The 18,306-nt window shown below is 47.7% G+C and overlaps 1 protein-coding gene across 1 annotated transcript in view; it reads right to left on the minus strand.

The window, feature by feature from the left end:
* Nucleotides 1-18,306, minus strand: part of IQCA1 (IQ motif containing with AAA domain 1) — a 169,544-nt gene that overhangs the window by 44,440 nt on the left and 106,798 nt on the right. Inside the window, exons 11-13 of the mRNA XM_013984621.2 lie at nt 17,786-17,887; nt 12,296-12,363; nt 8,798-8,880 (exon numbers count right to left, since the gene is read on the minus strand). Of these exons, the coding sequence (XP_013840075.2) occupies nt 8,798-8,880; nt 12,296-12,363; nt 17,786-17,887 (253 nt within the window). The remainder of the gene's footprint in view (nt 1-8,797; nt 8,881-12,295; nt 12,364-17,785; nt 17,888-18,306) is intronic.

The following is an 18,306-nucleotide window of genomic DNA, read 5'->3' on the forward strand; positions in this document are numbered from 1 at the left end:
CTGCATCCTGTGGACATGTGCAAAATTAACAGAATACACTTTTTTTTTCCTTTTCCTTTTTAGGGCTACACCTGCAGCACTTGGAGGTTCCCAGGCTAGGGGTTGAATCGGAGCTGCAGCAGCTGCCTACCCCACAGCCATAGCCATGCAGGATTCGAGCTGCATCTGTGATCTACACCACAGCCACAGCAACACCGTGTCTTTAACCCACTGAGCGAGGCCAGGGATGGTACCAGAATCCTCACCGATTCTATGCCAGGTTCTGAACCAGCTGAGCCCCAGCAGGAACTTGGCATAGAACACACACTGGGCGGTTCTGAGCAAATGCAATTGTCTTATGAAGAGTCGTCACGAAGAGCTTCTCCGATAAAGGCTTGAAGAAAAACTGTCCAGCCACAGAAACATTTCCGCACTCATTCTAATAATTGGGTATTAACGTCAAGGGTGATACTAACCTCCCTGTATTTAAAAAAAATGACCTCTGAACGCTGAGTATATGGGAAGACAGCAAGGTGCACAAATGAAGGACACACTGAGACGCACTCGGTTTTGTTCAATTTACAGCCGAGAGATTATGCCTAACATTCGCGCAAACTTAAAAAATAAGATTGATGTGAAATTTGCATTGGAGCCGTGTAAATCTGAACCAAAAACGCAACCCTTTGAAAGGAAGGGTATGAGTCCAATTTGGGATAAACAGAAACATCTCCTTTTGAGGGCGATGTTCATTACCATTTTTTATCATTTTAAAAAGATTACCAAAGGAGTAATATCGAAATAAATCTTTACAGGTTTAATTAGAAGGCATCAAAGGGCTTAATTGTAAGAGGTCATAAATCTGAAGTGTTATTTTCTAACTAATTTAGATAAGGTCACCGGGAAAATTAGTTTGGCTGCCTCCATTTGTCACGAGGGTGGACTTTTACATGCTCCCATGAGCCCCCCGTGATTTGTACCCGAATCTGAAGGCAAACGATTCAATAAAAGGCTCACGATCTCTTGCTGGGGCTTTTCTGACATTCTCGTTTCATAACCTGTACGGATCGTGCCGAGCTCTCAGTGTTGCAGATGTATCACAAATATCTCCACGTGTGTAAGAGAAAACTGAAAACGACATTGACGTGTGCAGGAAATCCTGAAACTTTTCAAGGGCTTGAGAGCATGTTCACATGCTAAGGAAATCAGAGTTAAAAACTAGATCGCAGCTGCTGTTGGGTCGTGAAGAGCCTTTCGAGGCCTCTGCATGAAAAACCAAAACGTCCTTGGCGAGGGCAGGGGTCTTGGGGATGAGCAATAAGGAAGGCTTCCATCATGGTTTCCCATCCCCGTGCTTTTTGACCAGCAGGGAATAAGCAGAAGAGTGAGAAGAGTGGTTAATTTCAGCTTCCCGGGAGCCGGCAGAGGTCCTGCAGCCACCATTAAACCCAGCATCTCCTGCTGTAAACATGACTTTAGAGGGGACATGAAAGTGACCCTGTCCTTCTGCCTAAGGAAACCCAAATAACACCCAGATGTGCCGTATTTTCTAGACCCGAACAGACTTTCTTTAGACAAATTAAGGTGAATTAGTGGGTGCTGGTTCCGACAGAGAGAAGGCACATTTGCTGAGGAAGGCGCGTCCTTCTCAAAGCACCTTATTCTTCTTCAATCTTGCCCAGCGTGGAAGCCATGGACCCTGCCCACGGGCTCCTCCGGAACTTAGAGACTTGAGGACTCCCACACAGACGCCGGGTCTTCCACAAGGCAGAGAAAAGGGAACGGCAGATAAGAAGGAGGTGGAGATGGAAGGCATGAAAAAGAGCAAGAGAACCCAGAACAGTGGAAAGAGAAGGAACGGGAACAAGTCACAGGTTGGATCGTGTCTCCTTAAAACGCACATGTTGAAGCCCAACCCCCAGAATCGCAGGATGGGACCTTGTCTGGAAATAGGATGGTTGCAAAGAGACGTAGTTCAGCTGAAGTTTTTAGGACGGGGCCTAATCCAGCATGACTGGGGTCCTTGATAAAAGGGGGAGTTTGGACACAGACACACCCACAGGGAGAAGGGTGTGAAGATCAAGGCAGAGGTCGGGTGACGCAGCAGAGCCAAGAAACGTCGCCGACTGCCAGCGCACCGCTGGGGACGGGGCGGGGTGGGGGGGGCGGAAATGATGAGAGCGGCTCAGAACCCAGGCAGGGGAGGACCGATGGTCCAGGGAGCAGGGCAGAGGAGGGGCTTGCAGAGGCTCTGAGGCTGCAGCCCGCCCTTCGCTTCTCAGCGCCTCCAGAAGGAACCAGCACTGCCGACGCCTTGGCCTCGGACGTCCGACCTTCGAAACTGGGAGAACAATTTTCTGCTGTTTCAGCTGCCCCACGGGTGGTACTTGTTACAGCGGCCCTAGCAAATGAGCACAGAAGGAGGAAATAACTGCAGAGCGTAGGAACACAATCGCACACACTTAATGAGAAATAAAAAATATCTGAGAAATGAAGGTGGAATCGGTTTCCAATATTTCCATTCTATCCCCCACAGCATTGAAAAGAGAACGCAGAACAGAGCAATTCACAAAACATCCTAGCTTCTTAAAGAAGTTGCTCAAAGAAAAGGAGTGAGAGGACCCGGGAGGCCCCCAAACAGCAGATGATGCTTGTAGGTTTGGGGGAGGCCTGCCCGCACCAGGGTGTGCCAGGCCTGCGTTGGGCACTGCCAGGACTACACAGAGCATCCGCTCCTAACGACAAGCCTGCTGACGCATGCTGCGTGGTGACAATCCAGGTTACTGACCTGCTCATACAATTTATCTCGGATGCAGGCTCCCCAGCTTCTGAAATGAGTTCGACAGATTTCTCAGATAACTTTTTTGGCTGCAACCGTGGCATATGGAAGTTCCCTGGCCAGGGATTGAATCTGAGGCACAGCTACGGTCTACACTGCAGTCGAGGCAGTGCCGGATCCTTTAACCCACTGTGCCGGACAGGGATCAAACCCGAGCCTCCCAGGGACCCCAACAATCCAAGCCGCTGCATGGATTCTTTTTTTTTCCCTTTCTTTTTTAGGGCTGCATGCACAGCACACAGAGGTTCCCAGGCTAGGGGTTGAATCAGAGCTGCAGCTGCCGACCTACACCACAGCCACAGCTACATGGGATCCAAGCTCATCTGCGACCGACACCACAGCTCACGGCAACGCCAGATCCTTAAGCTACTGAGCGAGGCCAGGGATCGAATTCTCATCCTTAAGGGTACTAGCCAAGTGGGTAACGTCATGTGCCACAGCGGGAACTCCTTAGGTTAACTTCCTGTGGCAACAACTCTGCCAAGGTCACACCCCCCCAGGCAGCACAGGACATGTATTTGGAAGCTCTGGATGTTTTCCGCGTGTAGATGTCTAAGCCCCATCTTCTAAGGTGGGCTTTGGGGGGGCCGTTGGCTCATCTCACCCCTAGGTGGGCTCTGCACGCCAAGCAGGAGGTGAGAAGCACCAGCCCTGGCCTGGGGGTCCATGTTCCCACCCAGGGCAGTTCCTGAGCCATGGGCAGGGCAGCATAACTTAGGGGCACATTCATAGCTTGTTAACCTGGATTTTCCTCTCTAGCTGCGGCCAGCAGCCTTGGAGCTTCGTGCCTCTGTGATGCGGCACAGGAGGGAGATACGCGGTGGGACCACGAAGGCACATCCTGAGCCCTTGTTGGCAAACCCTGAGCCCATGAAGGTTGGCTGAGACCACACCCCAGCAAGGGCAGGGGGACAGCCAGCTCTGCGCCAGCTCTGCCTCGAAGGTCATCTCGTCGCTCACTAAATAGTCACAGCAATTAACCACCTACTTAGAGCCTAAGCTAAGGCTCTTTTAAAAGCACCCTTTCACTGTAAAAACGCAGATTCAGAAAGGCACACTGAGAGAAATGTGTAGCTTAGTGGATTCTTGCAGGATGAGTGTCCTGGTAACTTCCGGCCAGGTGATGAAATCCCCTTTTGAGTCGCCCCAGAAACAACTCAGCCCCCTGGGCCCCATCCCGATCACAGCCCTCTCCCCCCTGCCAAAAGCCATGGCAGACCCACGTTTCATAGGAATCTCTGTCTTAGTCTTTCTTAGAGCCGTCACTGCAGTGCGCATGCTTAGAGATTACACTTTGCTCTCCGAGTCTGTTTTATCATTCAGAGTCCCTCGAGCTCCTTCTTTTTCAGCACAACCTACTTTTCTTCCCTGCACCTGTGGCATGTGGAATTTCCGGGGCCAGGATTCGAACCCTTGCTACAAGATGGACCCAAGCTGTGGCAGTGACAACACCATATCCCGAACCCACTGCACCACGACAGAACGCCAGCAAATCTGCTTGTGAAAGAACCTGGGTGTCTGACCTGCAGCATCTCCCAAGGTCTGGACTCCTAAAGAATAACCATCAGCTCCTGTTAGCTGGTATTGGCACACCACTGGGGGCTGTGTGTCTGTGTTTGTGTGTGTGTAGGATAAAAAACACCTTATGAATCGAAACTGACACTTCAAGTTCAAATTCAGGATTACAGGTTTTTACTTCATTCCTTTTCTAGTGCGTCTGTATCTCCTTTCTTCATGCAAGGAGAATATTAGTCTCTAGGGACACAGATGATGATAGACTATCCAGTAATTTCTCCTTGGCTTCATCTCACATTACATTATATACACAAACACGTAATCTGATAGTAACAGAGCCAACACTGTCAGAACCACTTAGGATAACCGAAAATCGTTAGATGTTTTCTATGTGCTAATTCCTCCCGCCCTGGTTTTTGGCGGTTGAACCATATTCACACCGTCAGACATACGGCCGTGACGTCTGCCTCTCACTCCCTTGTAAGCCTCATGTGGTTCGTTTAATGAGTACGTCTATACTAACTGCTCACCATGAGTCTAGTCATTTTTGGTTGTCTGTAGCTCATCATCAGTCGGTTGATTCTAAGGAAGTGGGCTTCTGGGGAAAATATTCTGATTCCTTATACGTTTATAAAGAAGTTTGTGTCTTGTATACTTGAAAGTAAATGTGGCTGGGTACAAAGTCTTTGAATCTTCCCCCCTTTCCTTGAATATTTAAAATACATCACATCATTTCCTTTTGGTATAAAGCGCTGCTGTTGCAAAGTGTGACGGTGATCTCATTTTCTTCGTAGCTCGTGTGGTCCTTGCTGCACGGACGCCCAAAGGGGTTCTTTTCCCCTTTAAAGTCTGGCGTTGTTATTAGAGGACATCTCGGGGTGAGTCGATGCTCCCGAGTACACTGTGTGATCATTCATTATGTGCTTTAGGAAATTTCTGGTTTAGGAAGTGAATAAAAACCCTTACTATTTATTCTGCTTTTTCGCTTTGGTTTTCTTCTTCAGGGACATGGAATATCCTGATGTTGCACTTCCTTTGTCTAGCGTTGGTATGTGTTTCTTTCTTCTGGAACCTTTTAATTTCATTCTTCATTTCTGGTTTTATTTTTAAAATTTCTGTCTTTCATATTTCATTTCTTTTAAAGCACTATTGACTTTATTCATTCTTGTATTTATTGTAATTCAGTTTTTTTTCCTAAAATGATTTTTCCCTCTATTTAAAATATTCTTTGAATTGTGTCCAACTCATTTATGCATTTTTCTAATTCGATTTTATTTATTCTTACATATCTCCTACATATATATTTTTTCTTTTTTGGCTGCCCTCGAGGCATATGGAAGCTCCCAGGCCAGGGACTGAACCCAAGCCAGAGCTGCAGCAATGCTGGGTCCTTAATCCACTGTGCTGGGCTGGGGGATCAAACGGGCACCTCCACAGGGACAAGCCAGATCATTAACCCACTCACTACAGTGGGAACTCCCTCTTCTATAATTTTCTTAATGTTTATTTGCTTGGTTTGAAAGAAGAGGCTTCAGTTACGTCTGCTTTATGGGCATGTCTTTTTGTGATGCTAGTTTGCTCCTTATTTTTTCTTTCTTTTTTTAAATTATTTTTAGCTTTTTCGGGCCTCAGCTGCAGCATATGGAAATTCTCAGGCTAGGGGTCGAATCAGGGCTGCAGCTGCTGGCCTACACCACAGCTATAGCAACTCAGGATCTGAGTGGCGTCTGCTACCTACACTGCGGTTCACAGCAATGCTGGATCGCTGACCCACTGAGCAAGGCCAGGGATTGAACCCACATCCTCATGGATACTAGCTGGATTTGTTCCCGCTGAGCCACAGCAAGAACTCCTTTCTTTTTTTAAGAGAAACTTTGCATGGGCTTTGGCCTTGAACTTTTCCATTGATTGAATTTATGAGTTCCTATTCCTAACTTTTAGAAGATAGTTTGGGGCAGGGTAGCTTTTCAAACTTCACAGGGACCCCTCTCTTCTGCTGCTTTCTTATATGTCAGATGCATGGTGTCTTGCCTTTTTAGATGTCCTGGTTCTGTGCCCCTTCCCATTTTTTCTGGTCCTTTCTTGCCTTCATCTATCTTGCTCCTTTTCAATTGTGATTCTCCTCCCAAGGCCCTGTCTTGTAAGGGAGCTGTGACGGGTCACTTTCAAGAGCATCTAGAGGTTGGACTGTTCTTGCCCCTTCTTTCTGATTCTGACCACTTTCCCTCATCTGCTGTTGAAGTGGGCAACCCCCTCCGAGTTCCAGCTGCAGTTATTACCACGGCCCATGGTGCTTTCAAGGGAGTGCTTGCTGGTCACTGGGGGGTCCTTCTGCTTTGTGTCCCCAGAGGCTTGTGCTGTGGGCTTTGAGGGGTCATCTGGTCATTTCGTTTCTGTGTAAATGTTGTCCACATTTTTGTGCCATCTCTACTTTTATGTGGGGCTCTGGGAACACCCACTGCCATCTTTTCAAGCTAAGGATTGTCACTGAGTAAAATAAGAAAACCATGGAAAAGACCAAAGGGAGCCAGCTCTTGGCGATTTGACTAATTTTGTTGGACGGGGCCATTTTCATTTGAGGTTACTCTTAAGGGGCTGATTTCACTCGTTTTGACCTTGAGCACTTTAAAGATGCTGCCTGGAGACTGACAAAGAGATCACTGAGAAAGTACAGCATGGATAAGAAATTAAGAAGAGGAGAATAGGTTTATTAATTTTTTGAGATGCCACCACGTGCCAGGCACTGTACTAAACATGAGGAATTCGGTGATGAGCAAAAAAAGGAGACATGATGTGAAGGAAGAAAGCAGGCAAGGGGGGAGAGAGAGAGGGAAACTCAGAGATCCCAATTCCAAGTAACGGAGATACGATTCTGCTAAAAGTGTTATTTCTTCATGTGAACAGAATTAACAGAATATAATCATAGCGCTCCGAAAAACCCTACAGTACTTGAATAAGAAAGACCTAAAATAAACAGAAACCCAATACACAGTCCAATTCACATTCTGGTAAAACCTTTAACCATTAGGAACCACGAAGGCTCCTCCAAGCCTCCAGGAAATGTGGCTTTATTTCAAAGGGATTAAAGTGATCTTTTTTTTCATCCAAGGGAAATGTCGGCTTTTTGGTCCCACAGGCCAAAACTGGGTCCTTGTAAAGGCTGGAATGAATAACATGGAAATGGGATGTAAGATAATTTAAAAAAGAATCCATGCGTCCACACCGTCACCACAATTTTAAGAGGTGGCTGGAAGGGAAGTCTCTTCAGAAGGATGGTCCCTAATAGATAGAGAAGTGGAGAGAAACAGACACTCCTCTTTTACAACCACTGCAGGAGTCACGGGTCTAGGCAGGGACCATCAGTGGATGCAAAAACCTCTCAGATGGCTGGCCACAGAATCTCGTGTCCCTCACAGGTTCTGGACTGATACAAAGGGGGAAATGAAGCTTTACAGTGGAGAAATCGGGGGAAGCGCCCCTTCTTCTGTGATTAACCTTGACATCACCAGGGATGGGGCAAAGGGTCCTTTTGTGCCCCCAAGGTGAAAGGCAGAGAAGACACAGCCTTACTCCCAGTTTCCCTAAAGAAACTGTATAATCTAAATCAAGTCAGGAGGAAACCACCACACCAACTTAGCTGAAGGAGAGTCTGTAGAACAACTCAGACTCTTTAAAAATGTCCGTGCTATGAAGGACTCCAAAGGCCTGTAAACTGGTCCAGATTAAAGGAACGGACGAAAACTCAAGACATAACCATCACATCCACGGTCAGGGGCTGGATTTCAGATTGAGAAAGACAAAGAGCTGCCAAGGACATTCCTAGGGAGACAGGGCAATGGACTGTGAGCCCGTGGACACGAGGCAAGAGCGTGACACTGAAGTTAAATTTTCTGCGTGGGATTATCTTTTGGGGATCATGCAGGAGAATGCCCTTGTTGATTGCAGCTGCGTGAAAGCAAAAATGATACCTTCGTCAGGGTGGTAGGGGGTGAAGAATTCTGAGCTTTCGATACGTTTTCAGGTCCTCATGCTGTTTTTTAAAAATGAAGAGAAAGACGTGAGCAAAGGCTCGCTCCTCTCTCCTGACAGCTACTTCTGCGGTGGCCCCTTCGGGAAGGAATTCCTCCTAAAAGGACCCTGTGTTGGAACTACCAGGTGCGTCCCCTACGGTGTCTTTGTAAACACGAGAGCGGGAACGAGTCTTGGTGTCTTCATTCAGCGGAAGCCCCAAGGACCACGGCTGCTGGGTTTGGAATACCTGCTTCCACCACCTTAGGGGAGAGAGCCAGCCCCACACAGAACAAGTTCACTTCAGTCCAATGCAACACACATTGACTACAAGCCGCCAAGGGCCAGATGTCAGGTTGGGCAGACACAGATGAAACGTTTCCAGCTGTTGGGTCCTCAAAACCCAGAGGGCGACATACACACGTGACCCACAGACGTGTTCTTCTTTGTGTACTTTACCAATGTAGTCAGAGAGGTTGACTTTCAGAGACTGGATGAGTAAGCCTTCTTCCACCAGCTCCTTATACAGCGACTCAGTGGTCCTGGGGACAAAGCAGACCATCCATTCTGTGAGCGCATCAAGTCGGCAGCATTCACGTGAGTCATCCCATGTGCGGAGAACTTGAACCAGATCTCACGCAGAGTACATTTGTATGTATGCAAATAAATGGAGTTCTGAAACGTTTCTAAAATTGGGGGATAAATTAGGCTCTTTGAAAACAATACTTGCATAGGTGTATCCGATGTTTCCCATTAATAAGAATTATATCTTTGGGTATCTGAGACCAGCTATAACTCCTGCAGCCTGCCCTTTCATCAGCCTTCATGAAGGCACAAATATGAATTAGAAATTACCCAATAACAGGCATGCAATGGGCCTATAATTATATATTCAGTTAGCATCTGCAAGCTGTAGAAGATCATTAATCCTTTGTGAAACTGATGTTTCCTTTTAACTCAAAGCATAAGAGTTTAAAAGAAATATCTGTAAAGAACAAAGGCTTAGAAGGGAAATCATTTTCATCTGAAAGACCAAATATCTAAAGCTGTGCGTGTAATGATTTTTTAGGAGGATGTTACACTCATCCCTAGTGTTTACAGATGACAAAACCACCTCTCTAAGCCTTGGGCTTGTAGACAGCACGTTGGTAATTCGCACTAATTGAGGGGGGGAATGGCAATATGTGTCGCCTAAGGAATGAAACTCCCCGTGACATTAACCAGGGCTTGCAGGAATTCAGATCTGGCTCGAACACTGCTCAGGATAATCCTCTGATGTGTTCTATCTTTTCCCTTCTCATTTTTAGGGGCCTTAGGCTTCAGTTCAATCCCAGCCCTTCTTTAGATGGACGAATAGTACATACACATAACTCTGTTTAAACTGTCATTTGTTCTGCAACCCGAGGTAGTGGGATTAAAAGAGACTCAAGGACATCAGTTAGATTCAAGCCAGATACCATTGGGAGAGTTGTTAATTCCATGACTCCAGTCTTTGGTGGACTGAAATTTTATTCCCTCAAATATATTTAAAATACTATGCCTTCAGCTGAGAATTCAGTTTTAATTGTAATGGAATTGGGGGTAAGAATAGTCGACCTATATCAAGGAAGTACCAGCTGTAGCGTTTTCACTTGAACACTTACTTTAATGTAAACATATGTGTAAAATAAAATTGAAGAAGAGTCTATAAATAAGCAAAACCAAATACCTTAAGAAGCCTGGAATACAAACCCATATTTGGATCTTTCCCATGAAACACACTTGCTATGGAATAAAAATTTTCAACGTTAAAACTATCTTATGAATTGTGATACAAATTCTGATCGAAGGTTTCTGCTAACTCGAGGGAAAGAGACGTTGACGTAGAGGGTCTCGACGGAGGATTATCCCACTTCTTGAATTCCACTTAATAAATGACACACCGAGTCTTTAAAATGAGCACGAAAAGGCTTCCAGGAATGAGACGGTATTTCAGTACAGGTCTTTATGTACTTTGGGGCATGAAACTGAATAAAACACGACTGGTCTTTCTTCATTTCACTGGAGGATTGCTTGTAGCCCAGGTAGGACCCTTTAACCGCGCAGAAACAAATGCCAAGCATGTATTCACGGTCGAACAGACCTTGGCCAGGAGCTGCACGTGTGTGCAGCCGTGTCTTCAGTTGAGCCGTCCTTTACATGCAGAGAACATGCGTGAATAATGTTGAATAACGTTGACGTGGCGGTCAGGGCAGTGCCAGTGCCGGCAGATTTGATTTTAGCGCTGGGTGGTCATTCGGTGAGACACTGAACAGCATCGTTGCCTGAAAGTCTGGCGTGGGACAAAGAAGAGTCGCATCTCTGAGCCACTAAACGATGGCTGTGGCCCTTGCACACGCAGGCGCTGGGCCTCCTCCAGGCAAGGGGCTACGGTGTCCCTTTGATGCAAAAGACATGCCAGTGTTGGTGCCCAGGTAGATGGGTGCCGACCAGGAGCTGGGCATCTGAGGGTCCGGGTGCTGACCAGGCCCCTGGTGGCAGAGGTCAGCCACAGCTCTTGACCCTGAACCTTTCTCCAAATGGTGGGTCCTTAAGCGAGAAAGTCTGCAGCTCCTCCCGCTGGGGGTGCCCTGTGGGAGCCCTTCCTCTCCAGGCCAAAGCCTGCAGCCAGTCTGGTGTCTCTCCAGAGCCTGCTTGCCAGGGCTCGGGCGCGGGCACCAGCTCTGGGATGCTCTGGTCTCCTGCATGGTTCAAGCTGGCTTCCTCTCTCACTGCACCCAAAGGAGAACCAGGGAACACCCCCCAAAAGGGGGGACACCCCAAACAGAGAGCCACACGTGTTACCCGCGGAAAGAAATACACATGTTCAAAATGATTTCCACGGGGGATGAAAAATCGAGTTGTGATGGTGGCTGTGCAACTACATCCAGTGGCAGTCACTGAGTTAAAAAGGGATCTCTAACCTTCACCTATTCGGGCTTTAAATTACAGCCCTCGAACACACTTGAAAACCCGGGTCCGACGTTAAAGCCTGGCTGGTGGTTTCAGCTCACAAAATGAGCAGTTGCAGCTACTCCTTAGTATCGAAGTTCCGCCGAGGAAGCTCAAGGACATGGAAGGATCCCTTTATGATGAGACGATGTCTCATTCCTTCCTTCAGGGAGCCTCGACAAAGCGCTCGGTGGGCCAGCCCCGGGAAGGGACGGTGGCGTCAACTGTCTCTGCCCTCATACCAGGGCCACAGTGTCAGCATGTCCTCAGAAGTTGGCATGGGATGCTATTTTTTTTAAAAAAAATATATGGAAAAGCCCCTGAATTTTATTTAATTTTATCTTGCTCCTCAGTATGCGAAGTTCCTGGGCCAGGGATTGAACCCATGCCGTGGCAGTGACCAGAGTTACAGCAGTGGCAGCATCTGATCCTCGACTGCTAGGCGAACTCCAAGAACACCCTGAATTTTATTTATTTATTTATTTAGTCTTTTTAGGGCTGCACCCGCAGCATATGGAGATTCCCAGGCTAGGGATCAAATTGGAGCTACAGCTGCAGCCGACACCACAGCCACAGCAACATGGGATCTGAGTCTTGTCTTCGACCTATACCACAGCTCATGGCAACGCTGGATTCTTAATCCACTGTGCGGGGCCGGGGATTGAACCCACGTCCTCATGGATCCTAGTCCGGTTCGTTAACCACTGAGCCAAGACGGGAACTTCCACCCCCTGAATTTTGAAACTGAAATAAGTCTCGTGGTCTCAGAAACGACAGGGTCTGAGTCTGCCTTCTGGGCCCGGCCTCCGGCTGTGGCTCCCGGGCCCCGGCTGAGCCGGGCTGCGTGCAGGCCGCAGAGGTCAGCGCTGTCCCCACGACAGTCCTCCAGGACAAAGGGGTGCCGGACACGGTGGGGTGCCTTTCCCAGGCCAGGGCGCGTCCTGCCCTCTTCCCTGGGGTATCCCCGCCACCCTGTGCCCCCCTCACCTGTCAGCCGTCAGGTCTTTATCCTTCTTCCCCCTTTTGCCTTTCTTGCCTTTCTTCCCTTTATTTTTCTGGAAGAAAACAGAAAAAACCTGCCATGTAGCAAAAAACAAGCTTAGTGAAAACGAGCCAAATTAGCTCTAGAAATTAGCAAAGGAAGCTGATTTTGGGTGGTGGGGTCAGGGAGTGGGAGGTGGGGAGTCATACGTGGATGTGGCGTTGCCACGTTGCATAGTGTCAGGGACCAGCAGCGAGGTCCCTCTTCTCCCCCCACCTGCCCCCCGGGGAAACCTGCCTGGGGCTTGATACCCAACAGGCCCGAGCCTTCAGGTCTTGCTCAGGGTAAGCGAGCTGAGTGCACAGGCAACCAAGCGGTGCTTATCTCTGGTTCCAGATCACCTCTCCGTCAGCATCAGGCCCCAAAGCTAGAGCCCCAAGAGCCAGGAAGCATCCAGCTCCGGCTCCCAGAGGGCTCTGCACTCAGATCCTGGGCACGGCTGGAGGGCAGTGCTCGCAGTCGGGGCCCTGAAAGCCGTGATGGTGGCTATGCTATTTGGTTTAAAATATCCGTCACTGCCTCCCCCGGCCCACGGGATACAGTCTCCCAGCCTGGCCTCTGTCTTCCTTTGCCTTCTCATCTTCGGTCTCAGGGGACTCTCGTCCCTCAGCACACAGGGCTGCCCACTGCTGGTTTTTTTTTTTTTTTTAATTCATTTTTTATTGTTATTGCCCCCAACACACTTTTTTTTTTCTCACTGTACAGCATGGGAACCCAGTTACACATACATGTATATGTAAATTTTTTCTCCCACTCCAATCTCTTTCACTCCTCCAGTTCCCCATTCATTCATTCATTCATGCTTTATTATTTTTATTGCAGCGTTATTTATGTAAAGTATACCCACTTGGGTTGATTAACTTTTTAAATTTATTTTTTACATATAACCATACAATGACCGCCCAGTTTAAAATACAGAGCATAGTTTCATTATTCCTGAAATCTCTCTCCTGATGTTTTCCCATCACCTGTTCTTAGATATAGAATCTTACTTACAATAGAAACTCTTTCTCCTATTGTGGCTCAGCGGAAATGAATCTGACTAGCATCCATGAGGACGCAGGTTTGATCCCTGGTCTTGCTCAGGGGGTTAAGGATCCGGTGTTGCCTGAGCTGTGGTGTAGGTCGCAGGTGGGACTCGGATCCGGTGTTGCTGTGGCTGTGGTGTTGGCTGGCAGCTGCAGCTCCTATTTGACCCCTAGTGTGGGAACTTCCATATGCCGCAGGTGCAGCCCTAAAGAGACCAAAAAAAAAAAAAAATAAAGTCATCTTAAACTGTGTGGCTGCGCATAGTTATACTTCATGTTTTTCAGTACTTTAAACCTTGAAAATTTTATTTTGAGATAATGGTACCTTCACATGAAGTTGTAAGAATTAATACACGGAGATGTCACTTTTAGCGGGTTTCTCCCTGTGGTGCGGTCGCGCAGCCCTCTCACAAGGTCACGGCCACAGTACTGGTACAGTGCAGATCAGAACGTTCCCGAGACGAGGATGCCTCAAGCTGCTCTTGAGTCACGCTCACTTCCCTCCCACGGCCTCCCCAGCTCTGACCCCTGCACGCCTCTAATCTGTTCTCCAGTTCTACAATCTTGTCCTTTCAGGAAAGTTCTATCAGCAGAATCACAGCGTACGTTACTTGGGTGCTTTTCACTTATTCTAAGTCTCAGGAAATTTGTCCAGGTCATTGTATGCATAAATGGTTCATTTTTTAAAAAATGCTGTTTCTATTTTGAGGCTATTATGAATTTACTAAGGTGCTACAAATGCGTGTGTGTGAGAGACAGAAAGACAGAGAGGGATAGAAGTTCTCATTTCACTGGGATAAATGCTCACGTGCAATCACCGGGTTGTATGGCAGTTGCATGTCTGGTTTTTTTTTTAAGAAAAGTCAACCTTTGTGTAGAGGGGTCACACCCTTTCACACTCCCCCCAGCCACGTAAAATGATCTGCTTGTCCCTGTCCTCTTTAGCACCTGGTGTGGCTGCTGCATTCGTTTTAGCCAACCTCGGGGTGTGCAGGGGTCTTCCTGCGGCTTTGACTTGCAGTGTCCTCCCGGCCAAGGACGCCAGACATCATTCCTGGGTTCCTTCCCTCCCCACGTCCACTCCCACGCCCTGCCTCTTCTCGTCTTTTGCCCACATTATAATCAGAGTGTTTCATTTTGTAACTGTTGAGTTTTCAGAGACCTTTGTTCTACACACCTGTTCTTCATCCCGAGAGATAGTTTGCAAATATTTTCTCGTCTTTTCATCCTCTTACTAGGGTCTTACACAGAGCAAACAGTTTAAATTTCGTCAAGTCCAAATTTTCCTCTAATGGATTTGTGCTTTCAGTGTTACTTCTAGTAACACTGTGCTAGCCTTGGATCCCAAAGATTTTACTCTATAATTTCCCCTAAAAGTTGCAGTTTGACACTCTTCATCTGAGTCCATGACCCATTTTGAGTTAATTTTTGTACCTGTGTGAGACGTAGGTCATGGTTCTTTTTTGGCTGTGGACATCCAGTTGCTCCAGCCCCATTTGTTGAAAAGTTATCCTTTCTCCCTTAAATTGTGTTCGAATATTTGTCAAAAATGAGTCGGGACTCTCTCTGGACTTAGGGCTCAGTTGTTCGTTCTGTTCCACTGATCTACACGCTAGCTTGCAACCAATAGCAAGTGGTCTTGATCCTGTTAGCTGCATAAGAAGCCTTGAAATTGGGTAGGTAGATTCTTTTTATTTATGTATGTATTTTTAATTGTGATGACTTGAAACAATTTTTATTGACGTATAGTTGATTTACAATGCTGTTATGGTTTCTGTACAGCAAAGTGATTCAGTTATACACCACATACGCACACACACACACACACACACACACACACACACTCTTTTCCATACGGCTCATCCGAGCATACTGAATATAGTTCCCTGTGCTATACGGTAGGACCTTGTTGTTTATGCCTTCTGTATATGCTATTTTGCATCTGCTAATCCCAAAGTTTTCTATTTACATGTATTAGCACTCTGGAAAATGCGAACAGAAGAGCCAGTCAAGAATCTTAGCCGCAAGGAACTTCTTCAGGAACTCTGATGTGGTTGAAATTTCGTGATTAAAACAAGAGAGAAACTTGAGAGAGAGGTGGCCTCTGAGAGACAGGGTCTCACTCCGTGGTGTCATAGTGGGGGGAACAGCACCTCCAGGTTTGATTCATAGCTCTGCATGTTTGCAAGCTTGTTTTTGACATACAGGTGCTTTATCTGTCTTGTGGTCTTCTGTACCTCGAATGCCTCAAACTCTACCTGGCATATAGTGATCAATCAATATTACTGCATGAAACAGTACAGATGATCTGTCCCTGGAGATCTGATTTTGGATCTTCAAATCACAGGAGAAGGTGGAATAAACCGTAGTGTAAGTAGATTAAATTATAATGTGAAATGTAACTGCCACGAGAAACAGAATCTGTAGCCTTCCCTTTTGTACGAAAATAAACTTGAGACTAGAACACCTCATCAGAAGGTTGTTTGTTGAGGATGGAATAAGCACAGGAAGTGGCCTGATGCTCTGATCTGCTACTGATGCTGTACTGTGACTTCCCGAGGCACTTTTTTTGTTGCAGAAACCATGGCAGCAGAAAGAGACAAGCGGCACATGCAGATGCGGAATAGCCAGGTTTAGTCAGCACGGGTGCGGGCTCAGAGGAGTCGCCTCCAGAGTCTGAGCACCAGGTCTTTGTTCTGGGTAGCTTTTATACAACACAGGCTTCCGGGTCTTGTTTTTCCTGCGCAAGCAGCCCCGCTCTCCCCCTTCCCCAGCAGACAGCTTCCTGCCTAAGAAGCTGAGTAAACAAGATCACAAAAATGAAACTGGTAACCAGGGCTTGGAGCACTGCTAGCAGAGCTGCTAGCAAGGACATAAGGTACCTCGTTGCTGCGAGTTGACAAGAAGGGTGGTTTGGGGCCAGCAAAGCTGCTGTCAGGCAGGTAGCTGCCTCCCCGGGGTGGGGTGGGGGGGGGCAGGGGGTGTTTCTCTAGTTAAAACCTGTGCTTCAATTTAGCCTACAGAGATCAACTTGCACAGGACCTAGATTTAACAAATAATTCATTCACTCGTATGTGTAATGTGCCAGAAAGTTACACCGGTGAGCAGGAGGGACGGTCACAGGGTCTCTGCACGCACGGCCCTCAGCAGATTTGGGAGAGCAGATACTAACACAATATCCCACCAGTAAATGTAACAGTAACACAGTGATGAAGCACCAGGCAGACACAGGACCCAGTGTCAAGTGCCTGCAGAGCAGCCAGACTTACCCTGGAGGCCCCAGATGGCTCTCCTGAGGAGGAACAGCTGGGACTGAGACCCAAGAGATGAGTAGGACTTAACTACCCTTGGGATTGTGTGTGTGGGAGTAAAGACCATTCGTGAGTGAGAAGAGCATGTGCAAAGGCCCTGTGGTGGGAGGGAGCATGGTGTGTTTGAAGGACAACAAGAAAGGTCTGGGTGCTGGAGTGCAGCCAGGGAGGGAGAGGTGGTGATGAGCCTGAAGATGAGGGCATTGGCCTTATAAGGCTGGCAGAGCTTGTCATCTTTATCCTTGAGGGAACTGGGACGTCACTGCAGGGTTTCCATGTGGAGCGCTAAGATCAGATGTGTATTTCGAAAGGACCACTCGGGCCGCCGCATCATCTCTGATCAAGTCACTTTCTCTGGATAGTGCTAGACTAACACTGCCAAATTCTATCCCTCCGAGTCCTGTTTCTCCTTTGCTGTGTCAAGGTTGCCCATTCCTCTTCTGCTAATGGTCTTCCCAAGGAGGCATGCCGGGGAGTTAATTAAGTGTCGGCTTATGAGATTAAATCACATTTATATCTCCCGAGTTTACGCCTAGGTCCCTTGGATTGGAAATTTGCGTACTCTAAAAACTCCAGTGACGCAATTACCATCAATCTACTGGGGTACCCTGAGCTCCTTTATTGTGTGTTCAACCAGTTTAATTCCCAGAGGGAACTTCACAGCCACCCCACCCTGTGACATATCACAAGTCAGGGCCCGGTGATTGCGGGCCTAGGCTACAAGGAGTGACGGGGACCAGAATTCCAGGAGGGTGCTCTCGGGGGTGTCTGAGGCACAAGACCCAGCTCCTCCAAGAGTTCTCATCCCACTCTCGGGGCCTGGGTGACACAGAGCTGCAGTGATGGGGACGGGGGGAGGTCACCTCAGACTGCTGCATCTATCCCATTTGTGCACCCACAACCCCGAGGGCTGAATGGGGGACCAAGGGAAATTCACCAAGGGCGGGCGTGTTTCCCGGTGAAGCAGCCTGGGACAGCCAGGGTCCTCGGGCAGCACCGACAGGCTGGACGGGCCCCCGGCCGCGTGGGCTGGACCCCTCCTTGAGCTTTAGATCTGCCCTCTGCCTCGGGCCTCCTGTGTGCACGCGCTGCTCACCTTTTTACCTTTATTCTTCTTTCCTGGTTTGGCCGCTGATTCCTTTTCTCTGTTCACAGCTAGTTTTAAGTTTTTCAGTTCTTGTCTCATCAACTCATCAACCTAGGAGAACACAAAAGATACCACGTATAAGTGATGCTGCATGCTTTGTTTTCTTTGGGAAGTTAAAAGTAGCTTAAATTCTGGGTAGGTTATTAATAAGAATTACTACTTATTTATTTGTTTGTTTGTTTGCTTAAGGCTGCACCCATGGCATATGGAGGTTCTCAGACTAGGGGTTGAATCAGAGCTGTAGCTGCTGGCCTGCACCACAGCCACAGCAACGTGGGATCGGAGCCACATCTGTGACCTACACATGATTTAATTTCATGAGCTGACACTTAATTAACTCCCCTGCATGCCCTCCTTAGGAAGACCATTAGCTGGATCCTTAACCCACTGAGCGAGGCCAGGGATCGAACCTGTGTCCTCATGGATGCTCGTCAGATTTGTTTCCCCTAAGCCATGATGGGAACTCTAGG

Source organism: Sus scrofa, chromosome 15 (assembly GCF_000003025.6).
Source record: "Sus scrofa isolate TJ Tabasco breed Duroc chromosome 15, Sscrofa11.1, whole genome shotgun sequence".
Lineage (NCBI taxonomy): Eukaryota > Metazoa > Chordata > Mammalia > Artiodactyla > Suidae > Sus > Sus scrofa.